We start from the raw sequence: 26,213 nt of genomic DNA, 5'->3' as shown, positions 1-26,213 counted from the left end.
TACTGCTGTAGCAGAAGCTTCCAATATATCTTACTCACGCAGTTCTCGTATCACGGTTTAATGATTTTATCCAATTATCCATAAAATCACTTTATATTTTTTTCGCCATTGCACAAAGCTATCTAGGAACCGTATTCACCACTTTATCTCGAGATATCTGTGTACCACTTCTGATTCAAAAGAATCAAACTGTAAAAATATGCATACTCTAAATCATTGCAAGTTACGATCTAGTACTGGTTGTCAGACTTTTTGCCACAAAACTGTTCCGAAGACGATCCCACCGTAATGATTCTAGGCTGGCTTTGCATAAATTTTAAGGAATGTATACTTATGCACCATTCCTTAATATCCCCACACATACCTATACAAATTAAAATTGTTGCATGCATCCTAGATTTTTGCTAATGTCCAATAGTTACGATACACAGCAGCTTTCCGATAGGTTCAAAACTCGATTTTTCTTCTTAAATTCAATCTGTTAGTGTCCACGTTTGGTATTGGCATGGTATCAATTAAGGAGTCTTCAGCTCCATCGCTTTCTGAAACGTTCGGACCATCTATTTTATGCAGAATTCGTGCGGAATATTAATGAGTCACGATACCAAATAGTCACTTTTCTTGTAATCTTTTTCATAAAGACGCAATAAACACCACGTACCACTTCAAATATAGAATTCACGCTTGGCACGATCCAACCCTCGCAGGAATACTGGACATAGTTTCCTCCGATAATTTTTTTTTCTCTTCCATTTAGTATGAATCGACCGAGCGTAAGCGTAAAGAGGAACGAGAATGGAAAGAAAGAGCAAGAATGAAAGAGAAAGAAGGAGCTACCAGTGGGGGTGGAGGGTTAAGAAGAGAAATTTGGATACATCCCGGTGGCAGGAGAGTCACACGAACGACCACTGCAGCTGCAGCAAGCGAGGCAAGACTCGCTCATAGCGATCTTGAGGAACTTAGCCAGCTGACCAGTGTCGAGGTGAGAATAGTGTGATCAACTATTGAAAATGAGGATCTGGAAATTGGGGAAAAAATCAAAAAACCAATTTGCAAGAGTATATTGCAAGATATTTACCGTTATCTCGATTGATTTTCCAGGTGAACAAGCGGTTCGTGACTTCCTATCTCCACGTGCACGGGAAGCTTATCACCAAGATTGGGTAAGTTTGTAACAATTTCTTTTTCCATCATTTGTTGGCGCCTTGTGGTTGATGCAATCCAACTCTGTCTGAAAAAAAAAAAACCAAAAAATGTTTCTGATACAATTCATCAGGAGCACGAAAGTTTCGTATCTATCATACTTCTACATCGTGCATTTTCGTATTCTAACTCGATGTTGAATAACCGGTGAACAGGAAACGGCTTTTATGTGCGTTTTTGAAAGCCGAAGCATAGTCGATGATGCAGTGGTAGTTTTAGAGTAGATGGGGTTGACGAGATTTACAGCGATCTGATTGACGTTGTATAACGGAGATTACAGATCATCTAAGTAGTATCAGCCAGTTAGCCGACTTCCATGTATATCTGGCCTTTGCTAGGTGGTACCTTATACTACTACAGTTCTACACGAGAGCCATTACCTTATTAGGTAACGTTTTGCCGTGCGCTTCCATCCGCCTCAACCCTTTCGTCCTGTGGAATCTATAGTCATCGTATATTTATGCTATTTACCGTATACTTTGCGCCGATGTCTACTTTTTTTGTTCTTTCTCTTTTCCACGGTCTTTTACTCCGTGCACTTGATTATCTGTCAACATACGTTATTTTTATTCCGCGACCTCAATGTCTTTTACATTCCAGAAGTCTGAAAATTATTTCCGCTCACATATATTGATTTGAGTATAATTACAGAAATTGGAGATGGAAAACTTTTTGATCTCTCCTATAATTTTTTCATTCATAATAAATTCATGAGTTATACCTATATTAACATGGGATACCATCGAGGATACCGCGTGTTTCAAACTTCTCGCATCTTTAGTCACGGATAATGAGTAGCGAATAACTAATAGAGTTATTATTAAGTAAGTAGTAGCCTGGCCAAGTATTGAATTACATGTATCGCGCACAGTCGGTGATTGGCGAATTGATCGCGAACGACCGGAACGAATTAAACATTTTTTTTTTTATCGTAACCGGCCGTTCGAATAAATCTCATCGCTACCAAAAAAGCCGAGCTGGTGAGTCTCTGCCCAGATATCTCGATTCTTTTGAGAATAGCTGCCTTAACTTTAATCTTATTTGCGAAGATAAAAAAACAGACGTTCATAGTATGGAGGATCGTAGTTTATACAGCGTGTCCTTTTCACTACCGCCGTTGACGTTCGAGACCTTCATCCGGTCCGATTGTGAGCGACAGAGTTATAGGGTTTCCGTAAGAAACGAAATAATCTTCATGGGCAACATGCTTGCAATGGTCGTTGGTGGTCATTGGGAGTAATTTGCAACGCTCGCCAACACAGGAACGCCATAAAATTTAAAAAGAGAAGGTACTGGCAGCAGCAACAGTAACAGCAACGGCAGCGGGATAAACAGGATATAACAATAGAGCCAGAACGGCCGAGACCATCGACTGTTCTTTCCTATCAGGAAGCCGGGCTCGGCGTGGAGTCTTAGTTATTATTAGATCTAATTATGACGTGGTACACCTCGGTACTCGCGGTGTACTGGTGTTAACTGGTCCGGGGTTCCTCTCCTGCTGGGGCAAAGAGTAACTTTACGACTTTTCGTAGAATTGCGGTCGGTGCGGATATGAGTCTCTTTGTAATGTAAGCGTAGACCTTCTGCTGAGCACACGTCTCTCTGTCCTCGAAGAGACCGGAAAAAAAAACGTGGAAAATAGCGTGACTTATACCAGCGAGTCGCGGTGGCGATTTTTATCGCCGAGGAACGTACCGGAAACGGGTCATAAATCGGAACAAACTTTCAACCGAACCAAGTTCACGGTTTCTAAGGCATGTGCCGAAACTATTTGTTTCAATTATCTTACTAATTGTGAGCGTACTCCACATTGCGGCTTTGTGAAAAAAATTTCAACGACTAGTCGTCTACTTTTTTATTCTTGATAAAATGGGGTGGAAAAGTCAGAGCTTCGTGAGTGAGCTGAAATTAGTGAAGCTGATATTGCACGTTACGTCGTAAATTTCGTCATTTTCATAAGGTATCCCTGGAGGCTTGAAATTGGCAAACTTCTAACGAGACCCTCGTGAGCAATAACCCTGAATTCACGTTGTTACCGAAAGCTGCGGACGACCGGAGATGTTAGAGGAGAAATATTGCGGCAGGATATGGATATCTCTGGGCAATTTCCCAGTTTAGCGTTTAGCCATTTTGAAAATTCTGAATCAATCGGGATTTCAAACGACTTTGAATAAGGTCTTACACTCGATGACGTACGTCAATTTCAAGAGAGGCTTACCCATCAATTTTCTCAAGTGTAAAGCTTCTCTTGAAAATTTCATGAAAGTTTCCACAATTATGCTTCCACGAAGTTTCCATTTTTTTGATCGTTTTTTTTTATTCTCTAAGATTAGTACGATGAAGCTGTTAGTTGAGGATCAGTTTTTTTCTCCTACGGATTAACGTTGAAGTTGTCGAAGTCTTGAATACCCGCGGAAAAGTTTAAGGATTAAAAAGCTCCAGGAGTGAGTCTACGGGAGAACGTAGTCGAGATTCTTTTTCTATCGTACGACGCTCATTAACGTACTTTGAAATTATAAAGCTGATGGTGCAGCTATTACTGGTGTTATTTGAAATTTTATTTGAAAAATCGTTTGAAATTTTACAACCACCTATCGTAAAAGCCGGAAGGGTTGTATGTATATGGCTACTATATACTTATGAGAATTTATATGGGGATCAGTGAGGCTAATCGTGAGCTAGTCTCCGATCGTAATATTCCTATGCTATCATTCACGGGTCAATACATCTCCATTATCCTCGCAATTACATAACGCCCTGTCGTCGTAGTCGGTCCTCCGTAGAGAGGAGTAAGCAGCGGCAGCGGCAGCGGCAGCGGCAGCGGCAGCAGCAGCAGCTCCTCTCTACCTGCAGAGGGATCCGGGCTAGCTCTTCTCAGAACTCTCTTTGTCGCGAAAGTGAGCTTATGTGACAGTTCCCGGGAGGCAACAGGCGACACACAATGCTGAGTTGAGTGGGTTCGTTGACCCAACACACCATACGACTCGCGCACGTTGCCCGCATCCCTGGGCACATCCTGACTCGGGGAGTCAGGGACTCCTAGCTTAGCTCACAATCAGTGGCCTACGATGGAAGTAAACTAAAGTTTCTATACGGATCTCGGAGGGGACGCGAGGGGAGCTTTCGATCCCTCCCCATATCCTACGTTATCCATGAGATCCCTCAGAACCCTTCTTCGCAGTCCTTTTTCGATCTCTCGGCATACGCTGCTCGATGAGCCCATAAAAGCGAGGGAAACATACCGAGTGTGAAAAAATTATTAGCGCCATGGGAATCGCATCCACCCGGCTAGGTGATTCCCTCCCAGCGGTGGGTATACGTGTATACACCTAGGTACGCGAAGGAAATACCGGGATCTTGTAAAACACAGAGTTCTCCTTGGACACGTGTATCCATTGATCCATACGGGTGTCTGTATAACGCGCACCTGGTACATATCTGCATATTACACGGTCTTTATTACCCGCTATAGGTATCGCCGCGGGCAAAACTTGGAAGAACCTTTCCAGGTATACCTTATACCCGGGTTACTCTGCACCACCAATGGCAAACAGCAACACCGCGCGGCTTAAGTATAATGATTGGTAAACAGTGCAGGGTTTTTGCTTGGAAATCGTTGTAACAGCTTGGGCCGTGGAATTATATTTCGAGAATGCACGTATTATTCCACATGAAGAATACACGAGAGAAATGTGCCCGTTTCACAGTCGAATCCATCGTGATTCTTCTCTGTTCTCCTGCACAATTATATTTGTAAATTTGCAGGTCTTATTATTTTTTTTCTTTTTCGCAATATTTCAAGTGTTTCCAAAAATTTGTACCTACGAATCTTAAAATTCAGAAAACTCGACGCCTCTTTTTCGAAAAAAATCTCAGGCGAAGCGCAGCTAATTAGTGAAGCAGTTTGAGACCTTGAAGAAAAGAAAAGAAAAGAATTGAGAATCGTTTCCGCCGAGGATCGTCTTCCGAGCGCAAGAACCGTGGACGGGGTGTTTTCGAAGAATTACGATTAATTCTTCCGAGAGATTCTACGGTGTTCGAAAGACGAGAGTGCGTTATACGCGAGATCGATAGAGCCAGAAGGGTGTACGTATAATGCGATAATACCGCGTTTGCCGGACGCCTCGAGTCAACGATGGAAGTTACAGAAGACCTTTAACTACCAGTACCGAGGCGTCGCGGTCACTGACTACCGCCTGTTGCTGCAACCGTGAGGCAAAGCTGTCCGACTGCCCGATATTTGCATTTCCTCGTATAATACGCGAAAGGACTCCACGCGATGTAAACGTACATCATCGGTGGACTAACGCGGGGTATATATTTATGGGCATCTGGAGTTTGCCACTCTAATCTTCGACCATTGTTTCTAATTATTTCTTTACGGAGATTAGATACGAGGGTAGTAATTATAATTAACGGAACGTTTGATACGGAGATGAAAAGAACTAATCGGCGGACGATCAAGGGTTTCGGATGTCCCGACTTTTTCAAGATAGTCCAACGGGGAAGGACTTTCGAATGCCTAAGCTGAAGTTTCTCAAGTCGCGCGTGCAGTCGATTAGCAATCCGTTGCACATGTATAATCATAATGAAATGTATCCCTATGTTGGATCCGTAAGTTGCGTCAGGACGACAGAAGCAAAGAGAAGAGAGAAGAGGAGAATGGAGAATCGGAGGAGAAACGAGAGACAGACCCTGCCGGCGGTATAACAGGAGGACGCGAGGACGAGCAACGCGCGGCGCGCGGCACGTATAGCTTCGTGTTTTCTTGAGCGGCGGTAAAAATGTTAATTGACAATTGCGTGGCGCCAGTGGGCAGTGAGCAGCAGTGGGTAGCGTCGGGCACCATCGTCTAGAGGCGAGTGCATCCCGGGAGTAACTGACTGCGTACTCCTGGCACACCGGGTGTCTCGAAACGAACGTCCCTTCGGTTCGGTACGATAGAGACAACGGTACCCCGGGGCCGGCCAAATTCCATTTTTCACCCCGTGGAGAACATTTGGAAAAAAAAATTACCAAACATCAAAATCGAGGCGGTACGAAAATTCCATCCGTATTGTACACGATAAACGCATAACGTGTCTCTCTGGCGAAACGAAAGTCTCGGTAGGAACTGACCGGCACATAATTATCGCTAACGGTCGTACACGATATTTACTTTGGTCTCGACAATAATGGATCGCGTTCCACCACTAGGGGCGTTTACGACCCGGTACTCGCGAGAATATATCTACGTACGTATTTTGACGTCTGCGATATACATATCTATACGTGTGTATACGCCGGTAGGAGATTACATCTCGAAATATCTCGAGGCTGTTGAATTTTCTTTAATATATCTATGAATTATTTAGTTCATCGATGTGAGTAAACCGCGTGTACCGCGTGTGCTCGGGGAGGATTTTCTCTCCGCGTCGAACGTTTATACGTATTAATTGTTGGGCGTGTGCCGCGTCGGTCGTAAAGCGGTATTACACCGGCCGGTCGTTTCTTTCAATTTGCAAAAGGGTTACGATTTAATTGGCGCTATGGATGTAGCTTCTGCGGGCGAACGAGCGGAAGCTCAGCGTTTACCTCGGATTTAGAGTTAGGTATAAACGCGCACGGGCCCTAACAATCCGAAGGATCGGTAATTGGCGAACGAGAGACCGTTAGAAGTATCTGTTGGCTCGTTAGGCGACCGGACGTGCGCGGCATGGGTCTTCGGGAGCACCTAGCGTCGCTTCTGTTCCAGGACTCGTCGCTCTCTCACATCGAGGATCCCATGGATCAGACCTACGGGGTACACCGCGCCAGCAGCTGTAGCTATCGGAGAACTTGGAAAGGCGCGAATCCTACTTCGAGTATAAGCAGACTCTTTATCATAAAGACGAGAAAAGGACTTGGAATAATAGGAACAGCACTTGTCGCTTATACCATTGGCCGTTGCCATAATAGCTAAACTGTTGCCATCCACTTCTCACACGATTATTATACCGACAATTTTCTACTCTCCCTTCTTGTTAGATAATATGAAATTCTCTTACAACTACTGGACTTCCCCTCGTTTGGACGGTTTGTTCTCGATCCGGACGTTTCGCATTTTGCATCCAGCGTAAACCGGTGTCCGCGCGCGCGCTCGCGCGTACATGTAATATCGTGCAAACGGAGATAATTGGTGAAAATTGAGTGTACTGCCCGGCACCTTCTCCGTAGTCTTAATTAAACCCATAAATCTGTTTGGCGAGTGCTAAGGCGAAGGAAAAGAAGTAAGACGGAGGTAACGAGCAGGGGGTAAACCCATCTCATAACACTTGTAGAGCACGTATTCGCCGCATATGTGGCCCGGCGACGATCCTGCAACATCTAGTGCGACGCCGGTATAACCATTTATACCTATGTATGCGCATATGGATACGTATATATATATATATAAATGTCTTTACATATATATATATATATAGAGAGAGATATGTATTCTCCAGCGACTCGTCGTCGGTGGGCAGAAGCCTCTGGAAGAAGATAGGGACGGGAGGGAACCGACACACACGAGTTTCCGATGGTCGTTTACCTGGGGCAGGGCTCGACTGACGACCCCGCCCGCCTCAAGGACACCCTCGGATGCTGCGGCACCGACGAGACGCGAACTCGGACCATCTTCAGAATCGCAAGCTCACTTCTAGCCACCGTTCGCCGTCGATATTCATTTCCCCTAAGCGCCGTCGAATTCCGTCCGCGAACGATTACTGCGGCCGCACCGAGAGAATCTCGGTTAGGGAAAAATCAGCTCCGAAATTAGTTGAAACTCAGCTCCGAAATGAAACGTCTTATCGACGTTACTTATCGTGCGGTCAGTCGGTACACTCCGTGCGTTTCGTAGTAAATACTTGACCACTCGAAGCTTGGAAGTTCTCTCGAGTCGGCTGACTATACTACTTTGTGCAACGGCAGCGGTGAATTCTGCTCGTAAACTGTGAATATAGCCGCGCCGAGATAGCTGCCTTAGGTAGATATAATATGTCGCCGGTCTTACTTTAATGACGTTCTCAGAATAGTCTGATACCGTTGCGAAAGGAGCCGAGGTATAAGGCACTAATTAATAATTAGTGATTAGTATTCGGCGATTAGTGATAATTATTCAATAAATAATGCGTATTACCTTTTATCGCACTTATTGGAGCGGCCGATTATAAAATGCTCCGAAGAGGTACGGGGGGGGGAGAACGGTCAGGTGAAAAAGTGAATAATTGTAAGGTGGTTACGAAAGAAGATAATCTCTTCCAGACGCTCCGGGCGTGTTACAAGGTGTGTACTAGGATCCCAGATATAGTATGCTAACGAACGACGACACGCAATTATATCCTACAATCGGGGGAATCCGGGCTAGTAATCGATATGTGGATCGGTCGAAGGAGAGCGCGATTGTGTAACGAATAAAATAAGCTCAATAGGATGGGCATATGCAGCGGGTTACCTTTGCTCTCGCTTCGCACTTCGTTCGGTTCGGCGCGATGATCTTTATTCCTCGCCTTTTAGCTCCGGCTTGGCTCTGTGCAACGGCAACGGCAGCAGCGGCGGCAGCGTCGGGTACAAACCGGCGCAAGCTAGCGATTGCGGAGAGGTCCCTCGATCGAACGAACGAACGTCGTTCTTGGAATCATTACTTTCTCTTCCTTCCCTCGTTCTTTCCCTCTTTCTTTCCACGACAACGAAGGTCGACCTTGTCTTCGAAACGTGCAAGTTCAGGGACGACGTACAACCATCACCTGATGTATATTCCCGGTGTTCGAGAGCTCCTGTTGTTGCCGCTCTGCAACGCTTGTCGTATGATCGTGAAATCGAAAGTTTCATCACTCGGTTATACAGTTTCTCCATACGGCTGTCGTCGCATCCCACCAACTCACGACCACGTCACGTCTCCAATGATCTCGAAAAATAGACACTCGTAAAAAGATCCCATTCAGGATCAGGATCGCTGCACCTACTTTTCTAATTTTCTGCTACCGAATATCAATCGATCAAAGCGAAATTACGAAAGAGTACATTTCGATGCGTCAAACGTCCGGAAGCATCGCTGTCGAGTTCACCTGGTTTTCCGTCGTAATATTCCAGAGTTAGAAACTGTCGGGGTAATTTTTACCCGTCGGCCTCCGCGTCCCGCGACGTCGATTATACGGATTCGACTCTACGTGCTATGTTGCATGGGGTTTTTTTTGCGGACCGGTGAATCGCATTACTGCAGCAGTCTGCAAGGACGATTCGATAGATAATTCATCGGGAGTATAAGGTATGTTTCAGGCACTTGTTGCACCGATCGTTCAAACAACTAGCGAAGGGCTCAAGTCACAGTCGATTCGTTCGGCTGTTTTTCATTCGTCGAAACTAATTTCTAAGCTCTGCTTTCGATCGTATTCTTTCGGAATTCGGTTCTTCGGAATTTCGATTCTTCGATCGATCGATCGCGGTCGGATAACAAGTTCGATCGGCTTTTAACTTTATCGATTTTCGATGAATTATTTTTAGTCGTCGCAATTCCATCGCTACTTACGGCGCCGAGAATTCCCCGACCCCGAGTACCTATGTGTAATCCGTTGATACACGTACCTACGTATCCACGTACTTTCCGTGTATATTTTTGATCGGTATCGCGGTTACTAATTAATTATTTGCATATTAAACGGCCGGCCCATGCTAGAAAATGCAAAGGTTTTCCACGCTGTACGCCCCGGAGCTCTGAAAATCAAAATTATTCATAAACCAGACTGGGCTTAACACGGTCTCGTCACGAAATTATTGCACGTTTTAATCAATGTGATTTCGCAAGCGTTGCAGTCATTCTGTCTAGTTCACTCGTTTTAATTCAACATCGTACACTCTACAATGATTCGGCAAGTAATGAAAAGTTGTCAATCGAATAGAGAACAAATTGTATCGATTTTTGCGTCACCCCTATTATTGCGGTGTTTCCCTTGCCGTCAAAGCGGCTCAACGAGGTATATAAATAAATATACCTGTTACGTGCGTACCGTGATAAATAAATTTTCCGAATAATAAAATCCTCGTAACTTTTACCCCGAGACGATTGCCGGTGTATTTTTTTTACGCTGTATCAGCTACTTCTTCTCCATTGCTATACATTATACGTGTGGCCAATATCTACGGGTACGGGGCGACGGGGGGTTGAAAAATTGTTCGAACGTCCACGGTGTTATCGCTGCGGGAAGGTATGTGTACAGGTATACCAATACAGGTAGGCAGTTTACATTATTATGCTACAGCATCGGGGAGGTGAACCCGACTTTATTTATAGAATGCTATTTTTAGGTTCGTTTGCGATTTAAAAATCGATAAAAAGGAAAAAAGAAGAGGTCCGCTGTGTCGTCCGACCTGCAGCCTCAAGCCGTGCTACCAGAGCCTGTTAATCGCGACCATTCGCTTAAAGTGCACGCGACAGTTTCTCCCCTCGTTTCGTTCGGTTGGAAAAAAAAAAATAAAGCGGAAATAAAAGAAAAATGACGAATAAAATCGAAAGAAAAGAAACACCATTATTTGCGTACACGCATTTATTATACATATACTTCGCGTATACTACACGGTTACGTACGGATCCCCGTGGGCTCGACCCGCTTGGAAAAGACTTGTTACATTTGTCAACGCTGCCAGGACCTCGCGACTGCACCATAATACCCGGTTATTTTTAACCCTCCCTGATGTCTCCTGATGCTCCTGCTGCCGCTCCCGCTCCCGCTCCTGCTCCTGCCGCTGCCGCTCTCCGCAGTCACATCGAGACCCCGGGGAATTCGATTTTACTCATCCCATTATTGCAGCTACCTGCGGCGGCCTAAATCTCGATTGGCGACATACTGTCTACTCGTATAAAAAGCCAAAACTCTCCCTTTCTGCGGATCGAAGGTTTTTTTCTCTCTTCTATTTTTCACGTAGATCGGAATACGGGGCACCCGCAGCTTCTGGTTCAAGTGGTATGAAAATTAGTTGCAGCTGTGGCGTAATTTAAAAACAGAGAAAAACCAAAGAATATCAGACGAGTAACACTGATTCTTTTTTCTTAGTGAAACGGAGATACCATAATGCCGATATCGAAGGGACTGAAATTTTAGTTTTTCCTCGTTACCCGGTAGTATATCGATTGTCGGGATGAGACGTGAAATTGAAAAATAGAGTTCAAAGTGTTCTTTCCACCCGAGATGCCACCCTAAATATATATATATAATATGATACATGTCCTCGAGTAATTTATACGGCAGATTTCCAGGAACGCGACATCAGCTCCGTTTCGCAACGGTTGTAGGTACCCACCTTATACCATATACCCTTCACCGCGGGTAGGTAACTATAACCTCAGGAGAAGATTTATTTTTGTTTTTATATGATATTTTTTGTTACAACCGACGTCCCAGGTTCATTTAACTTTTTATTTTATTGTCCAAAAGCCACGCGTCACCCTGTATAGTAGTTCCCTAAACCAGTCCTCCGATTTTCCTTTTTCTGTGTTTTTTTTTTTTTCCCCTCCCCTTACTACTTACCTTTTGTTCAACTTGTTTCTTCTCCCTTTTTGCCATCTCGTAAAAAAAATTCCTCGCAGTGGGAGCTTATAACCGACCTTCGAAAGGTCGCTCGCGGATTATTATATAAATGGCGACGTTGGTGCAGACCTTTTTCTGCAGATCGCGCACGTCTCTCGAGGGAGATGATGCGGGATCGGTATAATAACCGCGGCTAAACCTATAGTCAGTTCCATACCTACTTATACCGGAAATTATATTTCTTGTAACATGCATCTTCCAATTTGTATTTTCAAAATTGGAAGAAGAAAAAAAAGAAAGCTCAAGAGAACCAAAGTAAATTTTGAGACTCTGTATATGTACAGGTATATTATTTTCAAAAAACTTCGTTGTTCAGATTTCGTTCTTCTCTCTTCGCCCAAAATCTAACTACCCCTCAAAAAATCACCGATACGGAATAGAAAAGAGGTAAAATAACGATAACGAGGTAGGGATTCGTCGTAATGAAAAAGCTGAGACGAAAGAAGAGAGAGAGAAAGCATTAAAAAATTATCCGGCATTCGGCAGCGGTGTGTTCGTCGCGATAATCCCTTGGTTCTAAAAATACATTCTACACGTGGGTATAATTGGCACCTTTTGGGCCCTTGGCGATGTCCAGAATAAGATGCGGGAAGGTCCCAGAATAAACGCACGGGGCCAGACGGAATTTGGCCCCAACTTACTCGCTTGTCTGACCGTCTGACTCTTGCTGAACTTGCCGCAGCAGCTGTCGCGATCAAAAGATCCCGAAGATCCACGAGCTTCTCGTAACCTGTTATGCTAAGGCTAACCCAACGTATATCAAGACTCCACGAGGATCCATGATCGATGGCGTCTTTTCATCGCGGCACAGTCGCCTCCGAGTCCCAATTTTGTCTGGTCTTCTTTTTCTTCTTCTTCTTCTTCTTCTTCTTCGTCTTCGTTTTCTTTTTCCTTCTCTCCTCCCTCTAATATAGTCGACCCTCGTCCTTCTCCTCCCCCGTGCAGCGAATTATATTCTTTAGCAGCGACGTCCGTTCGTTTTTTGTTGTTTCTTCCCTTTTTCTTTTCTTTTATTTTATTTTATTCGTAGTCCATTTCGGAGACCTTGCGATTCTTCATCGTTCGTCTCTTTTTCCATTTGTCTTCGTATTTTCGCTCTAATATCGTTCTGTTTTTTCTTTTTCTTTTTCTTTTTTCTCCTCGTTTCTGCGGTGTTTCTGTACATTTCGCGTTCACGTCAGCGTAGCGCTGTTCGGCATTCTCCCCTTCACCCTTACCGAGAAATAAGAGACCGGATGGTTCCGAAAAAGTAGATGAGTTGCAGAAGAATGAAGAAAAATCAGGCTCATAGTTTCTCGCGATCTTAGAACTAATTCGGATTAACGCGGTCATCACACTACACCTATTATGTTCCTGCGGATTTCAACGTTTCAATCGTCTCATTGTCTCGAAATTCGATATCATTATTACGTGATCTATTGTCAGCGCTCATCTATGACCACAAGATTCACTTGAGTTCGCTTTCGATCGGACGAGACGCTGACGCGATTGAGCTGTCCGTAGATTTTGCCGCCTGACTGACAAATCCGATATCCTTTTATAAAAGGAATACATTTCTTCGCCGCATGCAGTTCACTTTTCCCTTCGAAAATTTTACGCCGTTACACGTACGGCGTTCGTTATACATTTATGCATCGGAAGGAAAAAAAACAAAAACAAAAAAAAAAAAAATTGCGCGAAGAGAAGGGAATACTGGTAAGACGAGAACGTGAAAATCGATAGGATTTCATCGAGAAACGAAAAAAAGTAAATAAACGAAATAAAAACGACGAAACTACGGAGAGACAAACGGGAAAAAAATTAGATTAGCTTTATATGAAATCACGAATTGCACGGATTTAGGTGGAACAATACCCCGAACAATGATTCGATTTATCTACACTGTACGAATGGTTTCGCGTAAAAAATCAATCATCTTTGTAGATAGAAGTCAATGCTCTCGGAATCGCTTGGTTTGATAGTTTGTCGGAATCGCGTTGTATCCGTACATACACGATCTCACTCGTACCCATGATCTTTCGATTGTATTCTACGGCGTGTCTCTAAATTCGGTGTACGACTGGTCTAATTTTTTATCAAAAAATCATCGATAGATATCCTCTTGATTGTCCGAGCGGTAAAAGAAAAATGTCATCTTCTGATTTGAGGCGAACCTGATAAATTGATAATTAATTCATTCCTTTTTTTTTCGTGGGGAAAACTGAAACGATGATTAACGAAGTGCCAGCGAAAGAGTAAAGGAGGAAGAGTACGAAGTCTCGATACCGAGACGGGTTTCAAGTGGTGGTCGTCGTCGTCGTTGAGAAATTCTTGACGTACGCGCGAATAAGTCGGTGGCGAATAAGTCGCGTTGGTTGTTGTCGGCGTTACGAGGCATATAGGTGGTAGGTGAGTCTAGCCTGGCCTAGCCGCTTCTAGTTATGCCGCGCGACTTGGCTAACGCGGCAGCTCGGCCCATAGGGTGACCCGCGCAATCAAAGGGTCATACTCGTGATCTATTGGAGTCGGGGATGCCGTTAGGCGGTAAAGTGCAAAGTTGTTAGTCATGTAGCCACCGCGTTTCCCGCTGAGTGATTCAAAAAATTTTAATAACAAATAAAAAAACGAACAATGAAAAATAAAAGAATAACCGAAGACGCGCGCGCCACCCTTTCATCCTCCGCGAAACTATGACACGCGTGTATGCGTGTACGTACACCTGGTTTCACGGTCCATTTGCCGGTTCCTTTTTTCATTTTTCATAAACCTTCCCCGTTTTATTTATTTTATATCGTCTTCGTTACTAATCAGGTACATTTATACACCTACTCGTTACAATTCTCAAACGGTTGCTGTAAAATTTCTCTTTCTCAACTTCCGGAATACACCTATGCATAACCGAACTGTACTTTTATGAAGCGGGATTTTTTTTTTCATTTTATTTGTTTGTTTATTTATTTATTTTTTGTTCCATCGGAATGGATGTGCCGGTTTACACCGAAGATTAATCACTCGCTAACTATATTTCTTATTTATGTACCTTTTATTTATGAATACCACTTTAATCGACCGGTGGACTGTGCGCGGTGCGCAGGTTTATATTCACGCCCTCCTTGTCCTTAAGATGTTCCTTCTCCTACCTTTATGACCTTTGAGATTACCGGCGTCAGGACGAAGTCATCATCGTCGCGTTTTACCATCGTGCGTTTATATATAGACACTTTTAACGCTGATATCTCAGGCTAACGGATCATCTGAGTGGTTTTCTATTCTGCTTGCATCGTTGAACTCCTCTCGGACCTTTCGTCCGTCGGTTTCTCAGAGATGAATCGAAATGAACGCTTGTCAAGCCGGAAAATACCGTCTCGGGGAAATACACGGCTTTCCCAATTTTTATCCCTAATCGACGACGCGAACATGGAACTTCTCGTTTCGAGGGTAACTCGAAAACGCACGTAAACCTCGCGGGGCCCATGGGGTTCGATTTCCGTTCGAGCGTCGCTAATTTATCGGAGCGATACGTTCTCCTGGTGGCATTAAAACGATAATTAGCGAATCGTAAAGTTGATATATATATATATATGCGTGAGTAGGAGATTTCTGCGTATAAGATAGGATGGAATACGTCCGATTAAGCCGACCGTGGTACCGTGCGGCAGCAGGAGAAGTCGTCGGATTCGTGCTAGGCGCTCGAACGTTTGTGTGTAAGTCCTTATTCCCGTATCTTATCATATACCTTTTATATACGTGTGCTATTTACCAGCCTCAAACTTGGAGCCGCCGCCTCTGGATTCTGCCGGTTATATGTTGCACCGTAGTTATAACAGGAGGACGCGCCACCGCTTGCAGTGAATCGTAAATCTTATTCCATAGCTGGAATTCCAAACCCGCGGACCTATGACCCTGGCGTTAAAGCTTCGTCTCACCATAGCATTAACACGCCTCGAGGAAACGTATAATTAATAATTACCTCCAGTTCTAATTACCAGCGGGATCTTTACCTCAGTTCTTAACTGTTTCACTGTCAAATGGAATTACGCATATCCGTCCTGTATTGCGTAAAATATTCACGTGTCGCACGTAATCGATCACGCGGCGCGAAATTTTCATTTTTTCATAACCCCCGTCGTGTTTTTCTTTCGTTCGCCATCCTCGATCTCGAAGAATTTTACATCGCGTATCGTTTAAAAATTTTCTCCATTCGTTACGAACGTCGTAGAAATTCGGTACATTCGATTCTCCGTGCGTGAAAAATTCTCAACATTTTTTCGAATAACTTTTTTAATTTATACGAAATATTTTCACGAAAGTGAGATGTAATTAGACTTGATTAGCGAGTGAGGTTGTTACGATATTGTAACTTCACTCGGTACAGACGACTATGTTAGCCGGAGGCACACCTGATTCCTCGCTGTGAGTATAATATTACCATTTGTAATATCAGGGCTCCGCCTGTTAAATTTATAAAATCCGTAATTTTGATCGTGCCCTACGGTATACGTATACATATGGGAAAAGTAACAAATTACTCCGATCCAACGCGTTCGCGTTGCACCTATATGCCTCGAACAAAAACAAGATCAACGATAAAAAAAAACAAAAAGAAAAAAAAGAAAAAAAAAGTAGCCGTCTGTGCGATACGTTACGAAATTGAACTAATTCGGTGCCGATGGGATTCATTACGGCGTTCAAACTACGCTATACGTCAAAAATTATCCGAAATAAACCCGTGAAAATTCTCAGGTAGGTGTATACCTATATTACCGTGTATCACGTGTTTCTGGGACCGGTCTACAATGTGTACGTAGATGAACACGTCTAGTAGACGACGATGATGATGATGATACGTTCACGTTTTGTTTTCGTTATTTGTCGAGATTGGTTTTTGCCTGAGAAGATGGCCTTTGCATTTAATTTGTTCATCACGATGCCAGGGATATTCCGTGGCACAGATCGAGGGCACGCGGTGGCGGAATCTTGGCGCTCGTCAAATTCCACCTTCTTTAGCATAAAAGAAGGAACAGCGGTAGGTATACCCAACTATCTTGGCGCGGAAACCCCGTTCCTCGGATGTCGGTCGACAACTGCATATACATATATACATATATATATACATACAACCGCGCGAGTAGCTGACGTTGTATTTGCGGTCAAGGCGTTTGATTTTTGCACCCACGTTTCCCGGTGCTAGTTTTGCGGGCGTGAGAATACCGGTGACCTCGTCTTCCTACTTCTCGAAGTACATTATAATACGGCATAACCTTATACCCGTACCGAAGTCCTCCTCAAGGTGGAGTCGCTCGACTCCGCACTGGTAAAACACAATATACATATATGTATTTAGGTACGTAAGTATCTACCACTCGTCCTGGCACGTTGTGTATTAACAGCGGCGTATGAACTCTAAACTTTTCACGGTCCGTTGACGTATATATCGAACCGGAGAACAGAAAAAGAAACGAAAAAACGAAGAAAAAAAAACAAACAGAAAAAAAAAAAACGAAAGGGAACGGGAGTCCGGGGAATTCGTTTCGAGGAAAAAGATGGACGGAGGGAAAAAAGTTGAGTAAGGTACGTCAAATACTTTAACTTAATTAAGAAAGTAACGGTGTTTTGTAATGGTGGTCAGTACGGTGGGTGCGGAGATGATCCTTCATCGGCGGTTGATGAGAAGGCGGTAGTCATTTCTATGGTATAAAATTTTTATCAAAAACCCTCGTAGCCGCACCTATGCACCAGCTGGTGTCTAGCCTACGGGTATAATGTGATAATTGAATTAAGACTACCCCGAGAATATATCCTCGTGGACGCGCCGGTGGTACCACCACCGATCCTACCGAACACCCGATGCAGCTAGTGTTACTCGAGAATTAATATATCCGGTCTTATTACGCGATGACTCGAAAAAAATGAAGAAGAACACCGGGGGGGGGGGGGGGGGGGGGATTCAGGATGTTAGACGAAAGAAAGAAATAAATATAAATAAATATCACCGAAACTTGTTTCGCCGCGAACATCGGACGGTCTCGATACGCTAACCCCTGCAGCATCCCCGTCCCCGTACCGAACGCCCGGAGGATCTCCGAATCGATCCTGGAAAGTCCGAGGTATCGGTCAAGCCTCGGTTATAACGGGACGCTGACACATCGGCCGCGACCACCGTGAAAGATGAAACAACGCCAAGTCCGAGTCCAAGTTCAAGTCCTATGTCCCGGTCCCTCCGGTCTTGTGCCATCGGGTCCCACTCCCAGGACCCGCTAGGATTCCCGTCGCCTCCTCGCTTCCAAGAGCGACTTATAGTTTACCTCGCCCCCTTGGGGGCACCGAGAAACTTAACCGTAACCGACTCTTTGGTCGCTTTTATATTATACGCCTAGCACCGCGACGATGCCCCTGCTGCTAAAAGATTTACGCACGCATTTTATCGGTGGGAATAATATCCCCGCGATATTATATTCAACGTTTGCCCGTTGGCGCGAACCGTGTAGCGTTAGTTATCGATTTTTCATTAGACGCGTTATAATTGTTACGAGGATCGGACAACGGGCGAACGAGACTTCGTTTGCATCGTTCGTAATTTTTCAACGTCATTCGGCGTTCCATCGGACGCGAGACGTTCGGAGATATGGGAAACTCTCACGGAGCGCGGTTACCTTCCGTACGTATTATCGCGACACTATTTTAGTCGGATCCCTCCGACGGCGTTTGCGGAATATCGCGTCAATTTACTGTACCGAGCATAATAGAAATGCGGGTCGCACCATGTGCTGCTTGCTTATACTCCCGGGCTCTTATAGAGGCTGTGGGAACTTATTCCCGACTGATGAGATGCCGCTGATTCGTGACTCGACTGTATTCACGTATCTTCGCGATTTTTCAATCTATCGCCGTCTACGATGCGTACGGCGTGCAACGAAATTTTTTTTTTTTTTTTTCCCATAGAGCGAAGATATTTTTGCGACGTCGAATCGTTATCGAAAAATCGATCCTCCGTTCCGAATACTAGCGAATATTTGTAAAAAAAACCATCGGCTATCCACCGGTCGATTTTTACGCCAAACGAAACTTCCCTACATCGATCTCTTCCGCGGCGGAATCCAATGCCAAGACTCGTCTGCCTTCCCGATAAATGCATGTACGCGCTTTATACCTACTGGCGCATATACGTGACGAAATCCATTGCGTTTATAATACGTAAATACATGCGAGTACATAACTACGTAGTGATATATATATATATATACGTACGTCTAATACGCGTGGGTTACCCGCCGCACACACGCCGTACCTTTATAACCGTGCTTCCGCGTGTGAAATGAAGAATACCGCACGAACGCTGTATCTAATTAAATCCGACACGTAACGACCTTATCTAAGCACGCATACGCTATGACTCGGTACGGAGTTCTTATTCGCCCGACGTTCCAGGACGAACCACCCTTCTCCCTGCCTCCCGCGGACGAAAACCCGGCTGTCCCGAAGTCGCCTTCTAACTGGGTGACGCGCAAGTTGCACACCACCCTTTTTCCAAAGGAGTGGTTGGAATAGTGTGAAAATTAGGGCCGTCATCGAAGGTCGCGCGGTTCCAAGGAGTTCGGAAAACGCGCTTCATTTTATCATTTCAAAGGGACACCCCGTAGACGCGATGGTAGTCCGGTGTACGGCTTATAAATATATTTATATGACATCGGTATGTGAAACGCAAACCGAGCAGCAGGGCTCTCGCGCTCTGGGTAACTCACTTTTACGCCGGTTCTTCTCTCCGCCGTACACGGGTATCTCTATGTATGGATGGTTGTAACGCGAACTTGCAAATTAAACTTGCCGAGAGTTGTTAGTTGATGTAACTTTATGCTCGCGACACGCTTTTTAAATATAACATATTATACCTTCGTGTACACGTATATATACGTTTATACGCTACGCGTGTCTCTCTGCTACTTCGTAGATTGGATACCTCGAATATCCTTATTAACTTTCTAATAAGGGATAAATAGCGAGCTTCGTTTTATTTTAACGCGATGTTTTCTTTGCGCAGGAGTTTATTACGAGCGTGTTCGATAAACCGTTGAAAAAATACGGTCCCTATACACCGTGTTTATAACGTATTCAAATTCGAGAATATGCAACGCGTATCGTACGGTGACATCGTATACGGGTAATCCAATCCGATATGTCCTGAAAAAATTAGCGGAGACAAATTGGAATCCACGCGAGTTTTCGAACGGAAGATAACAAACGATACGCCCGGTGTTCTCGTCTACCTGCGTAACACTCTTTGAGTCGCGCTATTTTTTTCACCAACTTGCCCCGTGCGTGCAGCCGATTCCGAAGCACATCGCGTCGGTATACATATATGTAACGATAGCGAGTGGAACGGTGTGGCATTAATTTAACAACCTGTAACGTTGCGCATACTTCTATAATATTACAAACTACCGGCGTTCGAAGCCGTTATCCTAATTATAACCGGAGCAGAGTTATGGATCTGGTTGCACCGATGGCTTGTAGCTCTTCTACTTCTGCTCGTACGGTGTAAAAATACCACGGAGAAACCGATGATGGAGTTTTGCAGTTTACAGAAGCCGTAACACCGACCGGAACACGCGATATTCTCATGTGCTCGAAAATACGGGTGCACGCTCGATTATTTCACTAACAGCGGAATCAGTCGACGTTACGGTCTGATACGGTCCGATGAATTTTTGATATTTCTACCAAAAAAATCAATACCTCGTTACGAACGAACGGAAGTCGCGGAAGTTTGAGCCGCGCCAAAAAAAAAATATTCGGAAGTCCCTCGAGGTATCCGAAAATTCAATTTGGTTTCGCTTTTAGAAATTGTTTTGGGACGAATAACGATGTTCGACTTGTTCGATGTTTTTTGAATTGAAAGGTTGGCTCGTACTCGTTTAGCTAGAATATCGGAAGGTATTTGAAATTCGAAACAGAGTGACCTCGTAAGATTGACTGACATTGCGAGGAAAGGAATTATCCAGAAGTTTTTGTCTCTCTGGTTGATATTAAATCATGCAAATTTCAGATGGAACGGATATACGTGGACATTGCGTTGTAACTTATTCACATATTTGTTGAGTCTCCTTTGTATTTATTCAGCGAAATCGATTTCCCGAGTCACTCCTAAATTCTTCAGAAGCAAACGGTGATCGGAAAATTTGTTTGAAAATTATTTTTTTCGTCGTTTTTGCTACCTAAATTACCCAACCCGTTGGTCAACTAAGAGGGCGTACGATGTTAATGGGGAATTCGTTTGCGGCGTTTGACCCGAGTGGACAACCACGAATACGACTGCGACTACCGCCGCGCCGTCTCGAAAGAGTTTCTTCAAGTCCGGATTGTATGAAATAAATTATTGATCGTATCTCTTCTTTTCCGTTGTGTTCCGTAGGATGGAAACCTTCCAGGAGGCCGGTGTCCAGATGCTCAAAGAATTCCGGGCCCTCCTTCAACATTCACCTCTTCCTCTGCCCGGCACTAGACTTCTTCAGTTGCTCGCTCTCAACATGTTTGCCATCGAGACCACGCAGCTCAAGGGTGAGTTTGTCATCAAAAACTTGATTTAAAAGTAAAAAAAAAAACATATCACGCAATCGCAGCAGTGCTACGTTGCGGTTGCAATATTACCCCAGTTTGGAAATATCTCCGACCGAACGAATACCTTGGAAGAATTGTCGACGCCAGAAGTCGTTGCGAGCGACCGAACACTGCAGTGTTGGTAGTACTTGAGATTTTAATCTGGACCCCGTACCCGGTCCAATATGTTATTTAATGTTATTGCGCCCCTCGACGATAACCTTCTTCTTTATTGTTTCTTATCGCTTCTTTTACCAACCGAAAGTCGAAGGTCCCCCGGCAATTTTTACGCCGGTTCCGAGCTGGACCGGCAGCAGAAAACCCTCGGTATGACCGCCACGAATCATTAAGATACGTGATTATTTTCGATTTCTGATTATTTTATTTTTTCGATAGATCCAGGTAAGTTTTTCTGAATTTCTTCTATTTTTTTTTCGCACCGGTATCCATCGCAATATGGAAACAATTATTTGATATCGAAATAAAAATTTCTGCGGTGTATTTCTCCAAGATCCCAAGCGTGATGTCACGATACATCATGTCGATATATCGACGGATCTCAAATTTTACGAATGCTTTCTTCGCGACAACGGCATCTCGTAGCACCGAAAGGAAAGAAAAAGTTTATCTCCGCTTTTCCATGGTTTTTGCTGTTCAATTTCTTTATTTACTTTCCAATTCTATAACTGGAAACGTTGCCGTTGCCTGCGCAACAAACATTCGAGAGTAGCTTATACTTCGTACCGAATCGAATTTGCCAAAATTCGGTCAAATTTCAGCGACCGACGCATCGAAGAAAGACTCGTGTCTTTGGAATTGAAAGAAGACACGTTGGGTAGGGATAAAAGGAAAAGTAAAACTATTTACAGTCGTCTTCGTGCAGGTCGATTGTCGCGGAACGTTTGATTACCCATTATTTTTGTTGAAAATTTTTTTCCCCTCCACTTATTTCTTTCGTGCGTATAAACCGAGAGGCGGAAGAGAAAGGAGAAGAAGGATAAATAGTGGAGGCTGAAGTAAAATATTCGTTTTATTACGACGATAAAACCGAAGCAGAGATAGAACCCGCTGACTAGCGGCGTGCAGGCGCGGTTGCATCACGACACAGACGGACAGTAGTCAGTAATTGAAATCGTAAAAACCAGGATAAAATCGTCCATAGAGTTTATATGCGCGTATCAACTGGAGTCCGCGGTCTTGTCACACGCGTGTTTCTTCCACTGGTTCGACTGCTGCGGATATACTCTAATGTCGTTACTTTTTGCGGTCGGCGAAGGAAACTGAGGAAATTGTTTGTTCCTTTATTTATAATTCAACTGTTTTGTTTCGTCGTTTCATCTTTATTTCACTCCGCGATGACGATCCCTGCAATTTTTCAAGCACAGACGCAATTATTGACCAATCCACGACGAATACCGATTGTTCGATTTTTTTTTTTTTTTTGCTTACGTTGGAAGACAAATTTGATAGTCGTCCGACCGGCAATAGTTTGATTGAATGTATTTCGATACGATTCGATGAGAGTTCGCTGTATCTTCGTACCGTGTGTGAGGGGAAAAAACAATTGTGGAGAAAAAAAGGAGAAAAATTGAGGGGAAAAAAAAAGAAAGAAGAAATAGAAGAAGGAGGAATCGGAGAGGTTAGCAAAAAGGTAGTCTACACCCATGCCGGGGTTAGTTAAAGCCTATCTGATTTACAAATGAATCCGGATATGGAAGTATAATTACAGGTTATCTGCTTAGAATCATTGCATGGTCTTTGAAAGTACGATGAGCTGGAATCCCAACCTCCTACAGAGAAGGTATCGCCGTACGGCCGAGGCTTAACGTATATATATATACGTATTTAAGATCTCTGCAGATGAACTGTGAACACTATAGTTTCATCGACTGGTTGTCGATGTAATCAGTGAAAATCATAGCGTACCTCCACTTCGTTACTTATCCTTCTTGTACGGATACTATAACCAGCTATCTTTTACTCGCTGCTAATACACCGGTATTCGATAGCGTAGTTGAGAATAATTTCTGCAATAATGCTATTTTCATTAGCTCACAGAAATTAATAGACCTACAGCCACGAAAATTTTCCATCTCAATTCGTACCGCATTTCGAATCTCACCGATAATTCAATCGAAAACGATGAAAAAAAAAAACACATTTCGCTCGAGATTTGGAAACCCAAAAAAAAAACAGATGATATTCCCAGGCTATTTATAAAATTGCTGGATCGTACAACTGCCGAAAAAAAAACTGTTCTCTCTTCTCTTGTTATTCGTGTAATATTCGAAACTCTGAACAGGGGGTACGTACCTCTGTACGATTGAAATTACCGTGTGCAATTTTAGGTGTCAGAAATGTGCCACCGATTGCGAATACAGTTAGATAAAATTGATAGTCATTACTCATTAGACCGTGAATATGGGCAATCCAATCTCATAGCATCGTTAGATATTCATTGGAGTTTTTAAAACGGTTCTCTCTCCGTACTTGTACGTACACGTATAAGTGACGGTGGCCGTAATCGATGACAAGAGTTCAACCATGGAAGTTCTACTTCTCTCTATCTCTCTCTCTCTCTTTCTCATACGTATTCTCGTCTCGGCAATAAATTTTGCTCCCGGTTCTCAACATACGTTACCAATTTACCAGAATTATAATCGTGCGAAATTTCACGTCCAAAAAAAAAAAAAAAGAAAAAAAAACAAATTGGACAAAAACTTGGTCACGGTATTCGCGGCGTTTCTTATTTTCTTTACTTTTTCGGTTGCGGCTGTCATCGTCGACATGTCCGGTCAGGGCACATGACTAAAATCACACACGTGTGTACGGACACGGGGGGACCATGTAACCGTGGGATATAGGTACGTTTCGCGCGCGCGCACACACACACAGGCGTGTACGTACAGTCCACGCTGCAGAAGAATTATTCTACCGTGAAATACAGAAGAGGCAAAATCAGAAGCAGAAGCACAGAAGGCATGAAGAAGAGTTGGATACGAGAGTGGGTAGATAGAAATATTACCGAGAAAATTGCAGCCTCTTTTCCTGTCTCATTACACCATACGTTTGGTATAGGTTACAACGTGGGGCTTCTTCCACGGATCGTCATGTACTACATACGTATACGTATAACGTACGGAGGTAGTAGGTGCATCTCTTGGCGTGGTTCGCTCGTAATAATGGCCATAAACCAATGGGGGGTAGCAACAAGAGTAGAACGAAACTAGGCGCAGGTGGTACACAACAGAGTATATAATAGCGGGAGTATGTGGTACGGGTATACCTATGATGTATGTAGGTAGGTACGTACGTATGTAACGTTGCTACCATTATTTTTCCAGAGAAAGTAACGCGGTGAAACAATTTAATAACATTTCAACCGACGGTCTCATGCGTTCAATCGCTTCGCTCGAAAACAGCTGGAGAGGCGGACGACTTGTCTAGATATATTGTCCACGCGATGAGTCGAGCAACTTGATAAAATAAGGGGAATAATGAGAAGCAGGGAAATGGAAGAGGGATGAAAAAGTACGGCGAGAAAGAAAGAGAGAGAGAGAGAAATTAGAAACAAACAGACGATACGCGGAGAAACGACTCACGGAATTATTCTACGAGATGCGCGGATGATTCGAGATTATAGGCATTATAAGGACGTTAGAATCTCTATAGCGGTGTGGTCATCCGTTGCCATCTTCTTCCTCTCTCTCTTTCTTTCTTTCTTTATTTTCTTTTTTTTTTTTTCTGCTTATTCTACATTCTGAGTTTTCTTATTATTCGGTATCCTCGCATTCTGTGTGCCGTGTTTCTGATCATCTCGGATTATTTAATCGCCGATGGAAAAAGGATCGTTCATTTTATAGCGCGAGCGAGCGCTTGTGCGGAAGAAAAATTGAGGATCACACACGCGCGGAATGTACCGCGATTACATTCGACGTTCTCGCGGCTTTGACCGAGTGACTTTTTTTTATTTTTTTTATATTTTTTATTATTTTTTTTTTTCTAAATTAACCGTTTTAATTCGTTAATCACGCGAGGAAAATAAATCCCGCGTTGATTCATGCGAGAGTGGACATCGTTCGTCCGGCGTGGGCGGCAGCCTACCCAGATAGAAGACCTTGGTTTTTTGCGACCGCATACATAATAGTAGGTATGTAAATTTTCGTGCATCACGCGAATATTATACCGTATTCAGAGTACAAGGTACATACGCTTGACGTATATATAGCTGTATATATATATACCCTTATATGCTGTGTTACGTGTTGATATGTAAATCGGTTAAGTTTCTCGGCACCGTGACATGTCACTTCTGGATAGTATGAATGAACAGGTTTTGTATAACTGTAACTGAAACAGATGTGTCGTCTGCTCCATTCCGTTCCGTTTCGTTCTACTCTGCTCCGTCTTTATAGGTAGGTAGGTCGTTAGGCTCGATTGTTGTGTTGGCGGAATTTCGGTGTCCGAGAATCGAGATAATGCGAAAATGAAGCACCGCGGATACACCCGTGGCGATAAATGGACTCTCGCGACTTTTCGTCGCGGTTGATATCTTCGTAACGTCCGCACGCGCGGATAATTAATTGATAACGATGGAAAATCGATGTGAAATTTATCGAGCGCTTGTGCAAATTGACGTTAATTGAATCCGTATAATGGATTTCCAGCGTCGATGCTCTTTATCCCAGTTATAAATGCTCCTCGTGTCTATTCTCCCGCGTGTCCACGTGTCATTTACGGAAGCCACGGGGTTGGGCGAATTTTGGAATATCGAATGTAGCCCGATTCGTTCTCACGGTTGCCTCGACTGTATTATAACCCCGTCGGGTCGGTGTACGAATATATTCTTCTATT

General features: G+C 43.8%; 1 protein-coding gene across 3 annotated transcripts in view; it reads left to right on the top strand.

Moving 5' to 3' along the window:
* The window catches only part of LOC105690697 (telomerase-binding protein EST1A), a 109,992-nt gene that overhangs the window by 7,110 nt on the left and 76,669 nt on the right, over positions 1–26,213 (top strand). For all 3 annotated transcript variants that reach the window (XM_020854985.2, XM_020854981.2, XM_048652708.1), the window contains 3 exons: positions 758–982; positions 1,102–1,163; positions 21,175–21,320. In XM_020854985.2, the coding sequence (XP_020710644.2) occupies positions 758–982; positions 1,102–1,163; positions 21,175–21,320 (433 nt within the window). The remainder of the gene's footprint in view (positions 1–757; positions 983–1,101; positions 1,164–21,174; positions 21,321–26,213) is intronic.

This window comes from Athalia rosae, chromosome 3, assembly GCF_917208135.1.
Source record: "Athalia rosae chromosome 3, iyAthRosa1.1, whole genome shotgun sequence".
Lineage (NCBI taxonomy): Eukaryota > Metazoa > Arthropoda > Insecta > Hymenoptera > Athaliidae > Athalia > Athalia rosae.
The sequence above is the reverse complement of the archived record's forward strand: the minus strand, read 5'-3'. Positions and strand labels throughout refer to the sequence as shown.